The sequence below is a fragment of the Chenopodium album genome, chromosome 13 (genome assembly GCF_948465745.1).
Source record: "Chenopodium album chromosome 13, dcCheAlbu1.1, whole genome shotgun sequence".
Taxonomy (NCBI): Eukaryota; Viridiplantae; Streptophyta; class Magnoliopsida; order Caryophyllales; family Amaranthaceae; genus Chenopodium; species Chenopodium album.
The window spans coordinates 201617-220996 of record NC_137846.1 but is presented as its reverse complement, the minus strand read 5'-3'; the positions used below and the strand labels follow the sequence as shown (position 1 = coordinate 220996).

The window sequence follows — 19380 nt, the reverse complement described above, 5'->3', positions numbered from 1 at the left end:
AGGTTCGTCTCCGTTGTCCAGCTCTCTCGCGTTGGGTTAAATTCTGTTACTCTAACCCGACTAGGCTGATTTATGGGGAGCATATGGTCTCGTCATGGAGTGCAACAGGGTGATCCTCTAGGCCCTTTGCTTTTTGCTTTGGTTCTCCATCCGTTAGTGTGCCGAATCACGGATTCTTTTAACTTATACTTGCAAGCTTGGTATTTAGATGACGGTACTATTATTGATGACACCTTGGTGGTTGAAAAGGTTATGGAGTTAATTTTAGCGGAGGGACCTTGTCTCGGCCTCCATGTCAACGTTGAGAAAGTTTTCTTGCCCTTGGAGGACCCTCGAAGCCGCCTTTTAGGTGTCTTTCCTCTGAATATTGCTCGTCTTGTACATGGTGTTCAGTTGCTTTGTGATCCTGTGGGTGCGGATTCCTCTTTCTGTGGTGAGCATGTTTCGGAGAGAGTGTCGAAAACCATTGCGCTAATGAATGTTGTTGCTAAACTCGAGGATCCCTAATGTGAGTTGTTATTTCTTCATGTGTGTACTGGGGTTTCAAAAGTCTACTTTGCTATGCGCACTTGTCCCCTCGTCTTTTTTAAGCGGCCCAGACTTCTTTTGATGTGGCTCTTCGGGCTTCTTTGGAGCTTATTGTTACTGCTTCGGGGCCTAGTCTTAGGGATTGGCAATGGTGACTTGCCACCTTACCTTTTGCTTATGGTGGATGGGGTGTCTGTTCAGTGGGTGATGTTCGACACTATGCTTACCTTGCGTCGTGTTTGCAGGTCTTCAGACTACGCTTTTTCGCAATTCAGGTATTGTTGGTCCAAGTTCGGCCTTCGATGATGCTCTTATGCTCTTAGTCTTTTTAATAAGACTGTGGAGTTTGACCTTATGAGTAACCCTAGTGAGATCGATGCCCCTAAACTCATGAAAAAATTGGCATATATATATTTCACGAAGATCACTGCACCTGCATAATCCACTTTCTCCTTATTTTCGCGTCAGTTTGCCTTATGGAAGTCCCCGGGGGATCACACTTCGGCCTGGTTGTGAGCCGTCCCGATATTAGGTTTGTGTCAGATTATCAATGGTAAGACTTACAGTAGTGTTCTTTGCTACCGGTTGGGTGTTCTTCTGTTCTCCATTTTGACTCCGTGTTCTACTTAGATGGGGATATTTATGGGGATCATGCAGTGTCTTTTGCTGGATGGTGTGTATTAAACATCGGCACAACAATGTTCGTGACACCCTTGTTGATATTTTTTTTCACTCTGGGAATTCTGCAAGAAACGAGATTAACGTTGGGTTAACTGGAAGGGAGTACGGGCTCTTCGACCAACAAATGTGTTGCTTTATAGAGGGCTTGATGTATGTGTTGACTTGACGGGGTCTTATCCTTTGACACAATCTGGGTTGTTTGGATTCGTTCCTGGTCGTGTTGTGTCGGCTACGGCTCAGCGGAAGCGGGACAAGTATGGGGCGCGTTGCAGGGGTATTGGCTATGGTTTTCTTCCCTTCTCCTTTTTCTTCATTGGGGGAATTAGAGAAGGATATTGTTGCGTTGCTGAAGCGGGTTTAGGCATTCTCTAGGACTCAGGATATTAGTACTCGTGCAACTGCTCACATCTTCAACAGGATCGGATTCGCTATAGCTAGAGGGGTGGGGGCCCAAATTGTATCTCGGTTCCCCAATAATTTCTTGTAAATCGTTTGACTTTGTAGGTTTTTGTTATTTTTCCATAATAAATTATGATTATTATTATTATTATTATTATTATTATTATTATTATTATTATTATTATTATTATTATTATTATTATTATTATTATTATTAAATAATAACAATAATAGAGAACAAAAAATTAAAAATAAATGTGAACAGACCCTAAGATAGTGGGACTTTAATATGGGACAGAGAAAACATAAAACAAACAAAACTTTAGAAAAAACAAGCAGGACTATAGTATCAAACCTGGCAAACATCAGATGGATTTGCTGGACCAGAAAATAAGCATGGACAAGAATCTGCTCGAATTTGTTTCACTATATCCATTGGCCTCATCCATTCGGAAACAACCTGGATGAGAGGGTAATGGTTAGCCAAATTACTGACAAGGTAGTATCAAAGAGCCTTAAATAATAATGTCGACATTTACCTGTAACTTAGGAGAAGGTTTTTCTGGATCCACAAATAATGACTGGTGGTTTGGGGGAAATTCTTGGTCAGTAAAATGTTTTTCACCTCTGGCAGAAACAGCCTCTTTAACAGCCATTTCAACTGACAGCATTCGCTGATTTAGCTCCTGCTCAGTTTCCATCTTTGGTCTTCTCAATTTTCTCGAGAACGAATCCGCATCAAACACAACACTTTCACGTCCAGATCTCCGTTTTCTCCCACTAGAATATTGTCCATCAAAATCTAAATCATCCCTATCATACAGATCGACGTCTGCCGGGTCACTATCCCACTCATCAACCTACAAAGTCACACAACAAACAACCTAATTAGCTAACCTACATCCTATATCTACCCAAAAACACATATTGGAAGATTCAAAATATGTGGTAATGAACCAATAATAAGGCAGAATTTTCCATCTCCAATAAAAAACACTTTGATCTCCTATCAAAATTATTCCTAATTCACCTCACGGTTCTTCGACTTGTACATAAACTTCTTGTTTTGACAATTCAAAAAAAGGGAATCGCTTTTTACTAATAAAACAATATTCAAAATGATTCCATTCAGGATGATATATTTTAGTAAAAAGTCAGATTTCTAAAATCTCATAGGTACCTCCTGAAATTGCTTCTAGAGCATGTTGAATAATTTTTACAGATACGGCCAATGCATTATTGATTCAAAAAAAGCACCCACTGAAGTTCACTATGAAATTTGGGGACCTATTATGAGATTTATGCGCATTATCTAGTAAAAAGAAGTGAAAAAAAAATTATATACACTCGAACTCGGAACTACTGTTGGTCATATTTCAATTTATCAAGAAATTGAACACATTTTATGGTAACAAGAGTCTATCAGTCACATATAGGCTTTAACTTATAGGCGTTGTAGTCTAATGTCGAGGAGAAGTAGTGACCTAAACGATCAAATACTTGACAATCCAATAAGGTACAAACACCTCTTATCCAGAGTTTCCAAACTTGATAAGGTAAATTCCTTCTGCTATGTTACTCATACTCTCCAAACTTACCAGGTAGCATACTTGACAATCCAACAAGGTACAAATATCTCCTATCCCATCTAGAAGTGGAATTTTTTTTTTTTTCCTTTTTTTGTAAAATATAACCAAGGACCCAACACCTGGACATGTATGACACTAAAAGTTAAAGCTGAGTTGCTCAGAGCACTTAGAGACTAAGTATTCATAATGAGCCAATGATACTTGGACTCTTCATTTACCTCAAGTGTATCTGTGTAAAACACATAAAACACCCTAACAAGGTTACCAACACTAAAGACTTTCACTTTAGACCCAAACACTTTTTGATGGCCAGAAACCTAACACTTGGACATAAATCATCTATCTCAATGGACAATACAGAATCTGAGTTAACGCATAAAATATATATGACACAAAGATGTATAAAACATACCCTTGAAGGTGAATCTTCCCATTGCCAATTATCGTCGAGATGATCAACCATATTGTAGTTAGGTGCACCCACATTTGCATGAAGAGAGGAAATCTCCTCTTCACTCAAGCACCTTCCCCAGAGAAAAACATCCATTACATGCATTTTGGACTCAGCTCCTTCACTATCAGACCTACCAAACGTATCCACACCAGTAGGCGGTCTTACACCAATCCAAACTTCTGTTCCTTGTTGCCAAATACCATTCAACACTTGAAGAGGTAATTCATTCAGAAAACCATCAAAGCCACCATCAACAAAGCATGTTGCTTCACCAAGGTCAGCATCAATCGTCATTGTTACCAAATGCCACCTGGGTATTGATAAAAGGGATGATGAAATACTTGCTGATGAACACTAAGTCTTCCTTACAGATATTATAGTAGTAAAGTCCACATTATGACAACAAACAAGAGGAGCCCATTCAAAGAAGAACGCAGAAAAGCAACAGTATGCCATTCAAGGTGTTAGCTTTACGCTCCCTCAATCTCACTACAGATAAACTTACAGTTTTGAACTGATCCACAACAAAGTCCGAACATTTTTAGTAAATAAAGGTTTTTAACTAATGAGAACACAAATCTCCATTCACTTTATGAATAAAAAACAAAGATTAAGGGCTTATTTGTTACTAGACATTATTTTGACATGACTTACCAAACAGAGGAATAAATTATTATTTTTAAAAAAAAAACATTTTCAAAATGTATAAATGGACATAGATAATGAAAAGGAGAGAGTACATAGCCCTTCATGATGCTTTGAATACTTTTCCTTTTACAAATGTCCAGTTACACATTATATTAGCAACCATTGATATAGTGACTTCCTAATTTATAATACATTTTTCTAGTTTCTAATTAACAAATCCATATGACGATATAACAAGATAAAAATATATATATATTAATCTTCTATGCTACTTGCACCCCAGCTTGGTTATGTGTTTTAGAGAGTTACTAATTCATCAAAGAAAAAACTATTAGGCCCTATTCACTTCACCTTAAAAAAATAATTTTAGTTTGTAAAATAAGTTCACTTCAGTAAAAAGAATTTCTTTCCATTTCATTCACATAAAATATTTCAATTTAGTAAAAATATAGTTTTAGTAAAAATATAGTTTCGATAGCAAAAATAAGGTTAAGTGAACACGGCTATACTTATATATTAAAAAGCATTCCAAAGGAACTTTACATGCCATGTGGCACTCTACATTATTCATTGCTTTTCATTCCACGTATCAACTAACATTCAAAAAACTATAAATATTGTCCAAAAAAGATTTGATCATGCAACTTCAAGTTTTAACGCTACATGTCATACCACTAAGCTAGATCATTTTTTATTTTATCTTGTTTTATTCATAAACAAAACATCAAAATGTAGTGAATGATAATGTGAGAAATAAAATTAAACAACTAAATATGAAATTGCAAAGCTATGTCATTTTTCTTTTTCTTTTTTCTTCTTTTTTTTTTTTTGGCAAACAAAATATTAAATTTAAGAAGATTTAAGTCATGAACTAAACGTATAATTGCAATTTCTATGCAATGACCCGGGACATAGCCTCAGGCCCAAATGCTAGTGGTCTATCCTAAATTTCAGCACAACCAAGGGCACATATATTCATTTAATTTTCAATGTCTTTCTCTTTTTTTTTTTTCTCTCTAAAGATTTCAGTGCCTTTTTTGGTGTATATAAAACCTTATAAGTTTCAATTATAAATATTTTCAAACACATCCATGAGCTTGAGATATGAATTATTAAACAGAATATTGTTCAGTACCAATGAACTACCATGAAAATAATAAACCATACAAGAGTATATTTCCAGAAGTAAATAGCCCCCAACTTCCCTTCTTCCTCTTCCCCTTATTTTCTAATCTCAGTTCGCATGTCTTCCTCATATTTATTTGCTTGTGTAAACCACAACTAATGCTCATCTTTGAGCCCATATCTCTTCCACCATCAATGAGAGCAAGCCCAAGATTCATGGCATACAACCAAGTTCTCTCAATCTTCCCCTCTTCCTCCCACATTCAGTCACACAGAATGCAAAATGAAGGCCAGCACGGATTTCATACAGCATCATACCTCCATCATGTTTCTGTCTCAGCACAAAAAACGAAAGGATGTACAACTGTACAAGTATCATAGGTTGACCTCAGTGAAACCATTTTTTTTTAAAAAAAAAAAAAAATAGAAACCCAATTTCTCTGAAATTCCTACATTAAAAAACCCAAAGCAAACTTTAGCCTATACAGAGCTGAATCGGTGACTATTTAAAACTCGTCACAAAAAGAGCATCCCCTGAGATAATGCATTGTGCATGAATTTAATTCTAACTACATACACCATACCTCATCACAAAAGCAGGACAGTAACAAAATAGTGATCATCAGCAAAATTTTAAAAGGAGTGAGACGCAAAATTTAAGCACAAGACTTGTTCCCATTGTAAGCAAGTTGCACATTAGCCATATGTGTTAGTAAAAATTTAGCCACATTGCACATTTGAACTTAAATTATCTTAATTCAGAATAAAAAGATCAAATAAAATAAGTTGAGAAAAAATTAATTTCAGACGAATTAAGATCAGAGGAAAAAAAAAAAAAAAAAAAAAAAACAGAGATAAGTTGGAACAAAAAAAAATACCAGATAAGTTCTAACAAAAAAATTGAAGTTCTTACACGCCAAAACAAGATAATACGAAGTACAAGTTCGGAGACTTCAGATAAAATAATACAAGTTCAAATAAGTTCAGAAAAATAATACAAGTTCAGATAATAGATAAATTAATTTAAGACAAAAAACAGATGAACCAAACAGAGCCTTGGTTAAAATTCAGAGGCAAAAATAGCCTTTAAACCTAAAGAGGAGAGAATGAAAAAGGTGATAATTTGACAATGAAGAGAGAGGGAGAAAAAAGAAGAATCAATTAAGGCAATAAAGGTGTGCCCAGTGCACAGCCGGTCATAGGTAGCAGCACCTGCTGTGTACAGAGAAATTTTATTGGCATCTAGATGCACCATAATAGCTCAAAAAGTGAAGCTAATAAGCTAATTTCTCTGGTCTATATAGTTTGATCTGACTACAGAATCACTTGTGTTTTTTTACTTCTGCATAAATAAACTAGGTAAATCAATGTTCCACGCATAATAATATTACATACCATGACAACATACATCATCTGAAGGACTAAACAGATAGCAGAAGTTAGTTACAACAAAGTACAGACAGTCAGAGAAACACAATCAGTATGATGAACACAGCATATGCATACAACATACATACATAATTGCTGCCACAAACATATGTACAAGCACACACAAAGAAGAACAAATGCACATAATGCTTTTATGGAACAGTAAAGTTTGATAGACAAACCTTCCATCTGCAATACATGTCCCACTGATGCTCCATTCTTTCGCAACTGCATTTTGCCTGTCACCTTTTGTAATTAATCTAAGACCAACTTGACCTGCTTCAATGCCTTGTTCAGAACCCGCCACCAGGAATTCCCAGCAGAATTTCTTCTGAAATTCAGTACCTAATAGACAAACTGGCCCAGAATCAGGTTGTATCATCACCACAACCGACAAGGTGACCTTCTGACTCTGGCACACACTTGGATCCACCAGTCCACAGTGCCTGCCACTTGCTCTAGGCTCATCATCAAGAACACAGACAGCGCCTGGAACTCCAGTCTGCCGATAGCAAAAAATTCCAAATTCACTAACTTGTTAGTTTAATAGCAAGAAGTTCAATACAGATATTCAGCACTTCATGATTTGGTGTGAACTATGACATTATTCTAAACATGACAAAATATTTAAGAACAACTAGCAAGACGATGAGTAGCATATAAGAGGTAAGAGCTACATGCAACCAAACACCACCTGGAGCGCCCTACGTGATAATTGAGCTGCACGTATGCGATGTGCAATATTTGACACCCTATCTCGTGCAAAAGAATCATCGAGTGCAGAATCTCCACCAACAGCACGTACTGCAGCAGCCATTGCAGCAGCATCCCGGCTTCCAGCATCAGGAATAGAAGACAGAAGAGAAGCCTCTATCTCCTTCCATTTGCGCTCTTCCTTTTCCAGAAGGGCTTTCCTCCTCTCTTTGCCCCGCCCTTCTTCTTCACGTCTCTGTAAAAAGATTTCTTCTTCCATTTCCTTCTCTCTCAGATAGCTAGAGTAATTATAGCACAGTCAGCAAAGCACAAACCCACGAATAACTACAAATTGTTTGCAAAATTTCCTAGTTGTCACAACCAACCTCTCTTGAAAAAGTTCGAACTGTCTTCGATCTTCTGGCATCCATTTTTTAATTTTTTTGGCACTTAAATCAGAGCAACCAACACTAGCAAGAAAAAGACGCAAGCGGACTTCATCCTATTACAAATCAAATGTCAGATTGGAACAATTAAAGCCCACTAAAACAGAGAGGAAGCAAATAATGCTGACTCCAAACACGAAACAAAGGCCTTCACCTGTACCCTCTCTGCCTTTGCAGTTAGGCCAAGCAAAAGAAGAAGATAACCACCGAACTTATCCCACATACACACCCATTCCGTATCTATTGCCTCTTCCAAAGCCAAAATACGAGCATGAGCACATAACTCCCGCTGCCCCATATCACCAGTAGATTCACACTGGAGACTTATACAGCTTATGACTCTGGCTAAAAAAGAACCTGCAGCCAACTCTTCATTTCTCAAACGATCTCTCAACTTCATGACATCCGCCCTTGGAAGCACGAAATTCCCAGCTCTATCACGTATAATAGTAGGATCACCAACTAAAAGTGCAGCCGAGCTTGCAGACCTTTGCGGTGCTGAGAAAGTTCCCGAGATAGCATTTCGAGTCTGCAAATCAATTTAACATGGATCACACAAATTAATGTAAATTCCACTAGCCACCAAATTTAAAATGACAAGGCTTAAACACAACTATCTTAAATAAAATGAAATTGTTATCAAGATAATCAGAAGAATGAAAGAGAGACCACACTCCAGTACTACACATTATCACTGACAAAGGTAACGTTATTTTAATGTTTAAATTGACACCATAAACTATATGATTAAATCTCTTATAAATTAAGGAAAAATTGACAACATCAGTCCGAACTATCAGCTATCTTCTTTGAAAGGTCCCAGCTTTTAATCAATTCAAGGCGGACCCAACTACAAGAGGTTCTTCTCATAACGGTCCTTGACCTATTATGATCAGTTTGACCGATTACTTATGTTAAGTGTCACGTTATTAGTAGTTTGAATTTATATATATATATTTTTTTTGGGGGGGGGGGGGGGGGGTGGGGGATGGGAGGTGGCTGGAAAAGATGATGGAAGGGGAGTTTGGTGGGAGGCAGGTAGCCAGAGTAGATGGATGCGGGTGACTAAAGTTATTTTATTTTTTAAAAAACAAAATGCCAGTAAACACACGGCTTAAGTAACCGATCAAACCGGTCATACAGGTAAAGGAGCGTTTTAGGAAGGAAACCCTCATAGTTGGGACCGATTTGGTAAATTGAATGAAAGTTGAGGCCTTTTAAAGAAAACAGCTGATAGTAAAGACTGCTAATATTTCCATTAACTAATTGATAGATCACACACACCCCACCATTCAGATCATTTTTTATTTCATATATCCTTCGTTTTACTTTTACATAATTTTCTTAGACCATCTTATGTAATTTATCCGTAATGAAAAACAGTCATGTGGGATCTAGTTAGATTCATCACGAAATCTACTTTTATCAACTTTTAGTAATTATTATAGAAATATAATTAAAGATATTAATAGCCAAAGTAATGCATTCGCATGCGTAAAACCACTCATGGTGCAATAAAAAAAACGAAGGAAATATATATATATATATATATATATATATATATATATATATATATATAGGTTCATGTAAAAACCATGCTTGTGGTAAAAACCACTCTTATAGTGAGAACCACATAAGGTACATGCAACAAAATTAAAACTTACATCAATTTTTTTTTAAGTGATGTACCTTATAACTTCATAACATGTATCCTTTATCTTTTGGCCATGTACCCTATAGATATGACATATAAAAAATAAAATAAAAAAAAAAAAAAAGAGCAATTTTTTTTATTATATTTTTTTATAGTATTTTTAAGTGATGTACCTTATAACTTTATAACATGTACTTTTATCTTTCGAGCATATACCTTATTGATACATGATAAGTACTTAAATGTTTGCAAAAACGAAATTTATTTTTTTAAAAAAATTTAAGTGATGTACCTTATACTATATAACATGTACCTTTTATCTTAGGCTATGCACTTTAATTTATACCTTTAGGACATGTACCTTGTGTATATAAGACGTGCACCCCTAAATATTTAAATTTTAAAAACAAAAATTGAAAATATTTCTAAAATATTATCATGAGTTATATTTTTTCATTTTTTATCATGTACCTTATGTGGTTCTCCATATAAGAGTGGTTCTCATATTAAGATGGTCCATATCATGAATTATATATACAGGAAAAGCCTCTTGTGAGAATCCCTCCTATATGTGAGAACTTTTTCATACGTGAGAACACTCTTATATTCTACATCCTTACTCTTTTTTTTTAGGATGCCCACACTGGAGCATATCCGGATTCGACTCGGGTAGCACACCTAGCTTATGGTTGGTGAGTCTCCCAACAAGAGTTTCTACAAACGGTGAGGCTCAAACCTAACACCTCCCTTAAGCGACATTAAGTTACCACTTCAGCCAACTCTTGTTGGTTCAAAATCCTTACTCGTATGTCCTAAATTTTTACTAACATGTTCAAAATCTTAAATGAATTAAATTAATATTCCAAATTATTACTCACAAGTTTTAAATCTTAAATTATTTGTTTTAAATCTTATATGTTCTAAATTTTAAATGGTGTTCCAAACTATTACTCGTATGTTCTAAATTTTAAATGATGTTCTAATATTTTTAATCATATGTTCTAGATTTTAAATCATATGTTTTAAATTATTACTCGTATGTTCCAAACTTTTATTCACATGTTCTAAATTTTAAATCAGGTGTTTTAAATTTTTACTCGTGTTCTAAACCTTAAATCAAATGTTCTAAAATTTATTCATATGATTTGAATTTTAAATCAAGTTTTTTAAATTTTACTCACATGATCTAAATCTTAAGTTAGATGTTCTAAATTTTTACTCGTATGTTCTAAACTTTAAATCATGTATTATAAATTTTTAATCATATGTTCTAACTCATATATTCTAAATATTTACTCACATGTTCAAAATTTTAGATCAATTTTCATATAAGTATGAGTTCTCACACATGGACCTATTCTAGCCGGCCCTCCCCTATATATATATATATATATATATATATATATATATATATATATATATATATATATATATATATATATATATATAGAACACCTTTTACAATCTATTTAAAAAAATAAAAAAAATAATTAAAAAAAAAAAGAGGCTCCTGTTGTACAATTTCCCCTGGAATCATAATTTTAACAGCGGGAAACAATTAGCCCAAAGGCCCATAACAAATCTCGAAACAAACTCAGTGTAAGGTTCCTATCTGTCAATCCAATTATTTCCATACACACCTTTGTTGCAGATCGTGCAATTGCCTGAACAATAGTTTCCTTGCTAAGGAAATGAACAGCATCCTCCATCATCTGCTCATAAAATATGCATATACATGCCAATAAGTAAGCACATTAAACAATAAGACACAATACCAATATATCAGAATTACACTGTCAACACTCATGCCACACCTCAAGAGTTAAACAGGGACGTGAGACGGCAAATCCGAAGGAAACAACAAGTGTAACTGCTGAGACAGCAGCACCGGCAAATGGCGGATAAATATTAAGACTGGCAACAACACCCCACCCTTCCGTCGCTAAAGCAATGCCGTAAAGCATCAGAAAAGCACCACTATCAAAGAAGCGACATCATACTCAGCAGATTACACCAATTATCAAAAAGAGAATATACAATTAGTAGAAATAAGCTAAGGGATATAAGACAAACCTAACATTTTTTCCACAATCTGCATGAGCATCATATACATATACAGGAAGCACCCTTGGAGAATAAACAACAATGGGAGGTGAAAGAAGAACCTAAAAAAAAAAAAGTGTGGGTGTATATATATAATAAATATATATGTATATATAATTTTAAAAATAACATGATATCCCATATAAATAAATTTCACGCAAGTGATTTAAAGAAAAAAAAAAGCCACGCAAGAGGAGAGGGAAGGGGAAATACAAGAAAACAAAACAAAGGCACACTATAGGAAGGAAGAAGAAAAGACAACAGGAAGTGAAGAACATTAAATACTTAGAATCTAAAGCAAAAGCAGACTTACAGTCAGTGCTCTACCCGCAAGGAGGAACAAGAATGAAAAATACCCTACTGATGCTCCTACAAAGGGTTTGGCTGGAAACAAAGAGGGGAAACAAACTATTAATATATTGACTTAAAATATTGAGTATCATCACAGCAAACTATATCATGCAAACAGTTACAAAGTAAAAAAGAAAATTATAATTCTCACCTTCTAACCGTCCAACCAAAAATGCTGCCACAGCTAAAAGAAATGCAAGAAAACAAACAAAGAACATTTGTGCCCGGGTCAAATAGAAATTATTTGAAGCCCAAAGGTGGATGGCACCAATAGCCAGCACGATTAATAGAAGAACCAAAAGAAATGCCACCCCTACCTGTGCAACAACAATACAAAACTGATGTCACTATATTATTTCAGAGTATCGAGACCTATCTAAAAGGCCTTCGACCCTTCCGCTCTCTCCCAACCCCCCACCCCCCAGCACATCAGTTGTTTCCTTTATCTAAGTAAACTTTCCATTTACAATTTCCTAAGGTAGTAGCAAAGCAATAAAAAAGGATCCAACTTACCGTCCAAGGCTTGACAATAATTATGACAGCTGATATAGCACAGAGCAACAAAAGAAGACCAATAGCAATAAAGATATAGACACTGCGAGAGAGTCTCCATTCGTCATCCTTCCTGCAAGTATGTCAAGGAAAATCAAACACAATATCCCCTTGCATTAGGACCAACAAGTTTAAGTTCTTGCTCACCATTTGTGCAGGCCAGTACACAAGGATAAAATTGCTGGAATGCACAACAAGGGAAGCAAAGCAGCTAAAAAATCGCCATTTGTCGGAATATGATCAACCCTAGAATTTGTTATCTCCGCATATGACACACCACAAAATACCACAAGGACAACTGCACCAGAACGGGTAAATTAAAGATGAACAGCATTAGAATGTTAGACCTAAAATCAAATGATAACTCATAGAGTTGCAGCAAAAAAAAATTAGCATGGTCATACTTACCAGAAAATAAAGCCAAACATACTGCGGAGAAGATAGAGAACCGATAAGTTGCAAACCAAGATATCACTGGCAGCACACCCGTGACCAGTAGAGTAATTGCTGAAGCCATAGCCCAACCAAGGTAAACAGGGGATGCATAAGGAGATACAAAGCTTTTTCCATCACCATTCCATCCTTTGTAAGACAACTCATCTAATGGCTTAAGAGAAACAATAATACCGAGTGATATCACCGATCCAACAAAAATCGTTACACAGACGAGAAAAGCAATGCCCTGGAAAAGCAACACCTGATTACTACGAATCCAACATGGAATATGGGGGGGGGGGGGGGGAGTGGGGGGCAGCTGGAAGAAGCATAAAATCCACCTATGACTCTTACTTAATAAGCATGGAATATAATCTAGTGGTTATAAAGGCCATTCTATGATGGATTTTGAATTAGCCATCCCCGCAACTCCAATTCATAGCATATGATTTAAATAGAAAATCAGTGTTTTTTGCTGCATAAAGGCCATTCTGCGACAGATTTTGATTTAGCGCCCCCCCCCCCCCCCCCCCCCCCCCCCCCCCCCCCCCGCGGAAATTCCAATCCATAACATGTGATTTAAATGTAAGCCGCATCGGCACGTCACCACAACATCCACTATAGACCATTAACTTACTAAGTTACTAAACTTGTCGTTATTATCAGAACCATTCAGTGTATTGATTAACTTGAATCATCACTTTACTTGCTACAAATGTTGGAAACTTTTATATTCATGCAGCATAACAAGGTAAGACCCTCAAAAGTTAGATATTAAGCTAGATTTTAAAGAAAATTTTCCATTACTCTTTAACTGTGAAGATAACGTGGAGCTTTATCAATTAGTCAAATCATGCACATGGTTGTAAAGCATGAAATGCCTCTTCATTAAGGACCACTGCACAGCAACCTTTACAGCAATCACAGACACAACTAAGTAAAACCATTTATTATAATATTCGACTTGCACTGAGAGCATGAAATGTCATTTATAACAACCAAAGCACGAACACACACAACAATCCCCTAACTTAAAGGAAATTCGTCAGGCATATTAGGGTTGGAGTATTTTGGTACACGAAGGGTCAACTTCAAAAATAAAAATTAACAATAATGTGAGTAAAAAGAAATCAAAAGAAAATAATACAAACAAAAAAAGGAAACTTTAAGTTCGGCAAGATCAAATAATTACTTTCCGGCAGATAGCTTGAAAAAAAAAAGTAATATAAGAATGAATTAGACTTCGAATTATGAAATCAATCGTGTAAATGTAAAGTTCAGCAAACTTCCATTTCCGCAGCTACCAATTACCAAAATGCACAAACCTTGCGTTTTATTCAATACGCAAAACAGAAAATGACATAGCACAGGACTTAAACACTCAAAAAATCAAGTATAGCTTGCTAAGAATATAAAAACCTCTGTCCGTCCAAGGGCTTGATGATTTTCAGTTCGACTAGATGAACTGTCTGGCAGGATCCAAAATTTGTATCCATTGCGAATCCATAACGGAACAGCAATTGAAAGGCATGCAACCATGAGGGGTACAGTCAAGGACAATCCAAGAAGAACTGATGATTTGCTGCAGCAACAAACAAGAACAAAGTAAGAAATCATAAATCTTTAATGCCTTTGTTCACTAATGAAATATTCAGGCCATATAAATCAATCGAATAAACTAAAAACAAGTCAGTAGATGCATACACAGCTACATACATATAGTAATAATTTAAACATATACAAAAAACATTAATACTCTGAAGAGGTTGTGATCACGCTAATGATCATGGAAACACTTCTGCCAGCAATGAAGATGATTTGCATCTGTTGCTGGATTATATTATGTGTGCAGTAAGGTCAAAGCCTTCATAAAGCCCAGGCGCAACAGATATTATACATATAGACTATATTAAACAAATGGGTTGTGTGTGCACACATGCATATATCTCTACATATATATCTGTTCTTTTGCGTCAGTATTTATATCTCTACATACATGATCCAAAGCCCTACCAATCCTTCCACCACCAACACCCCACCAAACTCCGCAAACCTGCACACTTCAGTAACACCGCAGAGTCCCAGGATATGAATTCCCATATAATACACTTGAACACATCACATTTAGATAATGTGCTATGGCCTATGGGGTAAGACAATGTTCCTCACTTCCACCCATCAAAAAAACTTGACCCTGACCATACTTATAGCTTATACCATCTAATCTCTCATCCTAAAAAAATTGTCATGTATACTATTTTGGACAGTCCTTAGTTTATTGCACTATTACCTTAAATGGAAAAAATCATATCTCCTAGCTCATTCAGCCCAAGTGATGTGGGCACTGCCTCTAAATGTCTCACTAGTCACTCTCATCCTCTTTCTTCTTATTTTATGTGATGTATAACCATCCACCAACTCTTTCTCCCTCAATCATGTTAATATTCTTTTTTGTCACTATATACCAAACAAGTCCCTGAATAATTTAATGATCTACTCAATTACTGTAGATATGCATTTTAAGAAAATATTGAAAATGTGAGTGGAGTGTAAAGATAAAGTAAGGGAGAGAATGTTAAACGTAAAAACGTTGTGAGTGTAACGAAAAATTGAAGAACATAAGAGTGTGTGGAAAGGTATAATTATTGTGGAGTAAAAAAGGAAAGACAGTAATGGGTACAGCCCTAAAATAGAAAATTGGAAAGTGAGTAGAGAGAAAATGAACGCAGAGAGTACTATACTATGCTATGAAGTATCAGTATGACTGTCAACCTGCGTTTCCTGTACCGGGGACATACAGGGTACGGGTATAGGTCAGATGTGTCCAAAACACATCCTGAGTACAACTCAAAAAAATGAGTACGCCTGACATTTGTGGGTACAGCATGCATGATTATTGGGAGTGAGGGACGGCATGTCGGCATGTCTGTCCCCCTTCATATACTTGAAATTTTAGCCCAATCGAGAAAGGAGCAAAAAGTCAAGACAGACAAGGCCTTGTGATATCAGCAAACCCATATATTTGAGCAACCATCTTGTTTGGGAACATATAATCTTTCTTTTCTCCAAGTAATGTTTGCTAGCGTAGTGGTGCATTGATTGAGATAATTGTGAGAATTGGGAACAGAAAAATCTAATTTGAACATAGTTACCTGCCACATATGACTGATACAGGAAACTTATTTTACTGACTTTACAAGAGCCATCATGCATGTCACAATCTTATAACTCAATACCAATCAATCAATCAAAGCCTTAATCCCATAAGTGGGGTCCGCTACATGAACTAAATTTGATTATTCCGTTTAATCATCGACAAAGATCCTCCTCCTCCATCCCTTAGAATGTCTAAGGGATGGAGGAGGAGGATCTTTGTCAATGATTATAACTCATTACTTTTTAAAAATTTGTAATAACATTAATAAACCAAAATAAAAACATACTTCCCCCTTTTTTTCAAATTGCACCATTTGGTATGAGCACAAGATTTAAGAAAGAGTGAAAGGAGGGGAATATAAATTTGCTCATGTGATACAAACAAATTAATGAGAGAATGTGGCATAACAACGGTTGTTATCACATGTAAACAAGGGTAGTTAGGATACTTTGTGTGTGAACACAAGCAAAAGGCGAATAAAACATACCAAATAAGAAAATGGTGCAATCAATATGCAACTACACAGAAAAGGAAAATAGTGCGATTAAAAACAAAAGAAGTAGTACATAGGAAATTTTGGGAGAAACTACCTTCTTATAAATTTGGAATCTTGCGCGAAACTACCTTATAAAAAAGTTGTAAAAATTTACCATAAATACATTTTGTTGAGAAATTGTACCACTAGTCGGAATTAAGTGAGTTAACTAATTTTTCCAACCATCACGTTTATTTCCCCTGTTTAATCAAACGTATTTTTTTCAGCCCCCATTTTTCTAATTAATTTTGCTCACTTTAACCCCTAATGAAAAAAATGTGTTCATAAGGGAAAAAGATGTATGATAAAAAAAAGGGAAAAACGTAGGGAAAAAAGGAAAAAGTAAACAAGTGTGAGTATAATGTAGTTAACAACGCAAAAATTGGTCAACCCGCCTTATTCGGAGTAGTGGTACCATTTTAAAGCAAAATGTATTTTATAAGGTAGATTTTTACAATTTTTTTTTAATAAGGAACTTCCTCACAAAATCAAAAATTTAGAAGGTGGTTTGCACATCTATTTATGTGTTATTTTACATACTACCTCCATTTTATAAAATCTGCAACAATTACCCAAAACGGAAACTACACATTATGTGCAACAAAAAAAAAACTTTCCCAATATAGTAAATTTTTTGGTGTAAATTTACTATTATACCCTTACTATATTTACTTAACTTCAATAAACAACCTATTAACTTTTTAATCCAAATTAATTTATCCATACTTAAAACTCTAACCCACATTCTCTCTCCTCCCTCACAACCACATTCACCACCAACATCACCAATTGTTCTCTCTCCTCCCTCTCAACCACCACCAATTTTTCTCTCTCCTCCCTCTCAACAACCAACACCCTCGCAAGTTCGCCGCCGCCGCCGCCCCCTCTCTTTTCCCCTTTTTAAAGTTGCCACCCCTCTTTGCCCCTTTTCAAAGTCGCCACCCCACCCCTTTTCAAAATCGAAATTGGATGGTGGTAAGTTGTGGTTTGAGATTTAAATTAGTGGTGGTTTGTAGGGGTTTTAGATCTAAATTAGTGGTGGTTTGTTGGGGTTTCGTTTTGTTGAAGGTGGTAAGGTCGTTGATTCGGTTCGTTGGGTGGGTTTGTTGGTAGTCGGCTGGTTGGGTTGGTTGGGTGGGTTTTGGTAGGGTTGGTTGGGTAGGTTCGTTTGGGGGGTGGTGAGAGTTGATGGATGGCTCGTCGAATTGGTTGTAGGGGTTTTGGGTGGCAGTTCAAGCTGATTGGTGGTAGTGGTGGGGTTTCTTGAGTGGGTTTTGGGTGGTGTTTGTAGGGTTTCTCATCTTAGTGAAGGTGGGTGGTGGTGGTGTTTATTTTCTATCTCATCTAATTAATCACATACCCTTTTTTACTAATCTTTGCTTAAAAAATTTTGTCTTGCGGAATGTGAAAGAGTTTGTTGCAGATTTTATGAAACGGAGGTAGTATTAAAATAAGTTGTCTTTCTTGTAGTAGTGAATTAAGTATAGATTTCGATTTTTTTCCCATTGTACCCGCTTTTTGAAATTTTGATTTTGCCGGTTTCCGTCCCCGCACTTGTCCTCATTTTTAACCCTATATTGCATCAATGCTACATTCTACTACAATCTACTCTTAATATACATGGTCTAGCCTACGATTATAAAAAATTGAGGACGACAGGTGTACTCGTCAATATGTAAAAACTTTTCCAACTGAAGAGGTTTGAAAAAGTAATACCAAATCATATACGCCTTTCGGATCCTTATAATAATTACAATCAGGTATATGGCCCACCTTTAATCCATTATAGGTATATGGCCCGCCTTATTACATCCCTTCTCACACCACTTTTTCCCACTTTACTCACAATACTCCACTGAGGCACGAAATCCTAATCATTATTCATTTTTTCCTACATTGTGATGTGGATTAACCACAATAAGGGATACTAACAATTAGGGTTAAACATAATTCAATAAGTTTAATCTTTTCAAATTAAAGGAGAAGAAAAGCAACATTTCGAAATTAATTCACACAAATCAATCTCACAATTAGCTTTTGTAAACTAAAAACATCTAATTTTATTAATGAAAATAATCATATTTATAGACATAAAATCCCATGTCCTATACGATAAACAAAACTAAAAGATAAAATTAAATCCTAACAAATTGATAAAATTTTCTAAGCTTTAACCTAGGTAAAAATGAATCTTGACCAAGATTTTTGACGATTGATCCGCATCACATTCCACTTCACCTTTTTTATTCCTTACAAAATTTCACTTTCTTACAAAAATTATATTTTAATTATCTTTCTAAACCCCTGAACTCATTATAATTATTACTCTTTTCTTACAAAATTCCAATCCATAGCTTTCTCTTTCTTTCTAATTAATTCTCCTTGATTGTTGTGAATGCTATAATCTAACCATTATAAGGAAACGGGTGAGTAGAAATCAATAAAGTAGTAACATCAAAATATTTTAAACAAGGAAGTGAAATACCTCAAAATGGAAAGTAGCAATCCAACACAAGTGCTCAGCAACCATGCAAAGAAACCATACTGAAATTCCGGGGAGAAAGAAGTAAGAAATTTGTACACACACACACACAAAAAAAAA

The 19380-nt window shown here is 35.6% G+C and overlaps 1 protein-coding gene across 1 annotated transcript in view; it reads right to left on the bottom strand.

Annotated features, from left to right (window-relative positions):
- The window catches only part of LOC145574092 (calpain-type cysteine protease DEK1-like), a 34560-nt gene that overhangs the window by 6214 nt on the left and 8966 nt on the right, over nucleotides 1-19380 (bottom strand). The window contains exons 9-25 of the mRNA XM_081631830.1: nucleotides 19264-19322; nucleotides 14506-14668; nucleotides 13060-13333; nucleotides 12799-12949; nucleotides 12613-12724; nucleotides 12251-12416; nucleotides 12062-12132; nucleotides 11719-11810; nucleotides 11460-11622; nucleotides 11286-11357; nucleotides 8146-8520; nucleotides 7932-8047; nucleotides 7547-7844; nucleotides 7035-7354; nucleotides 3610-3961; nucleotides 2148-2468; nucleotides 1964-2068 (exon numbers count right to left, since the gene is read on the bottom strand). Of these exons, the coding sequence (XP_081487956.1) occupies nucleotides 1964-2068; nucleotides 2148-2468; nucleotides 3610-3961; nucleotides 7035-7354; nucleotides 7547-7844; nucleotides 7932-8047; nucleotides 8146-8520; nucleotides 11286-11357; nucleotides 11460-11622; nucleotides 11719-11810; nucleotides 12062-12132; nucleotides 12251-12416; nucleotides 12613-12724; nucleotides 12799-12949; nucleotides 13060-13333; nucleotides 14506-14668; nucleotides 19264-19322 (3210 nt within the window). The remainder of the gene's footprint in view (nucleotides 1-1963; nucleotides 2069-2147; nucleotides 2469-3609; nucleotides 3962-7034; nucleotides 7355-7546; nucleotides 7845-7931; nucleotides 8048-8145; nucleotides 8521-11285; nucleotides 11358-11459; nucleotides 11623-11718; nucleotides 11811-12061; nucleotides 12133-12250; nucleotides 12417-12612; nucleotides 12725-12798; nucleotides 12950-13059; nucleotides 13334-14505; nucleotides 14669-19263; nucleotides 19323-19380) is intronic.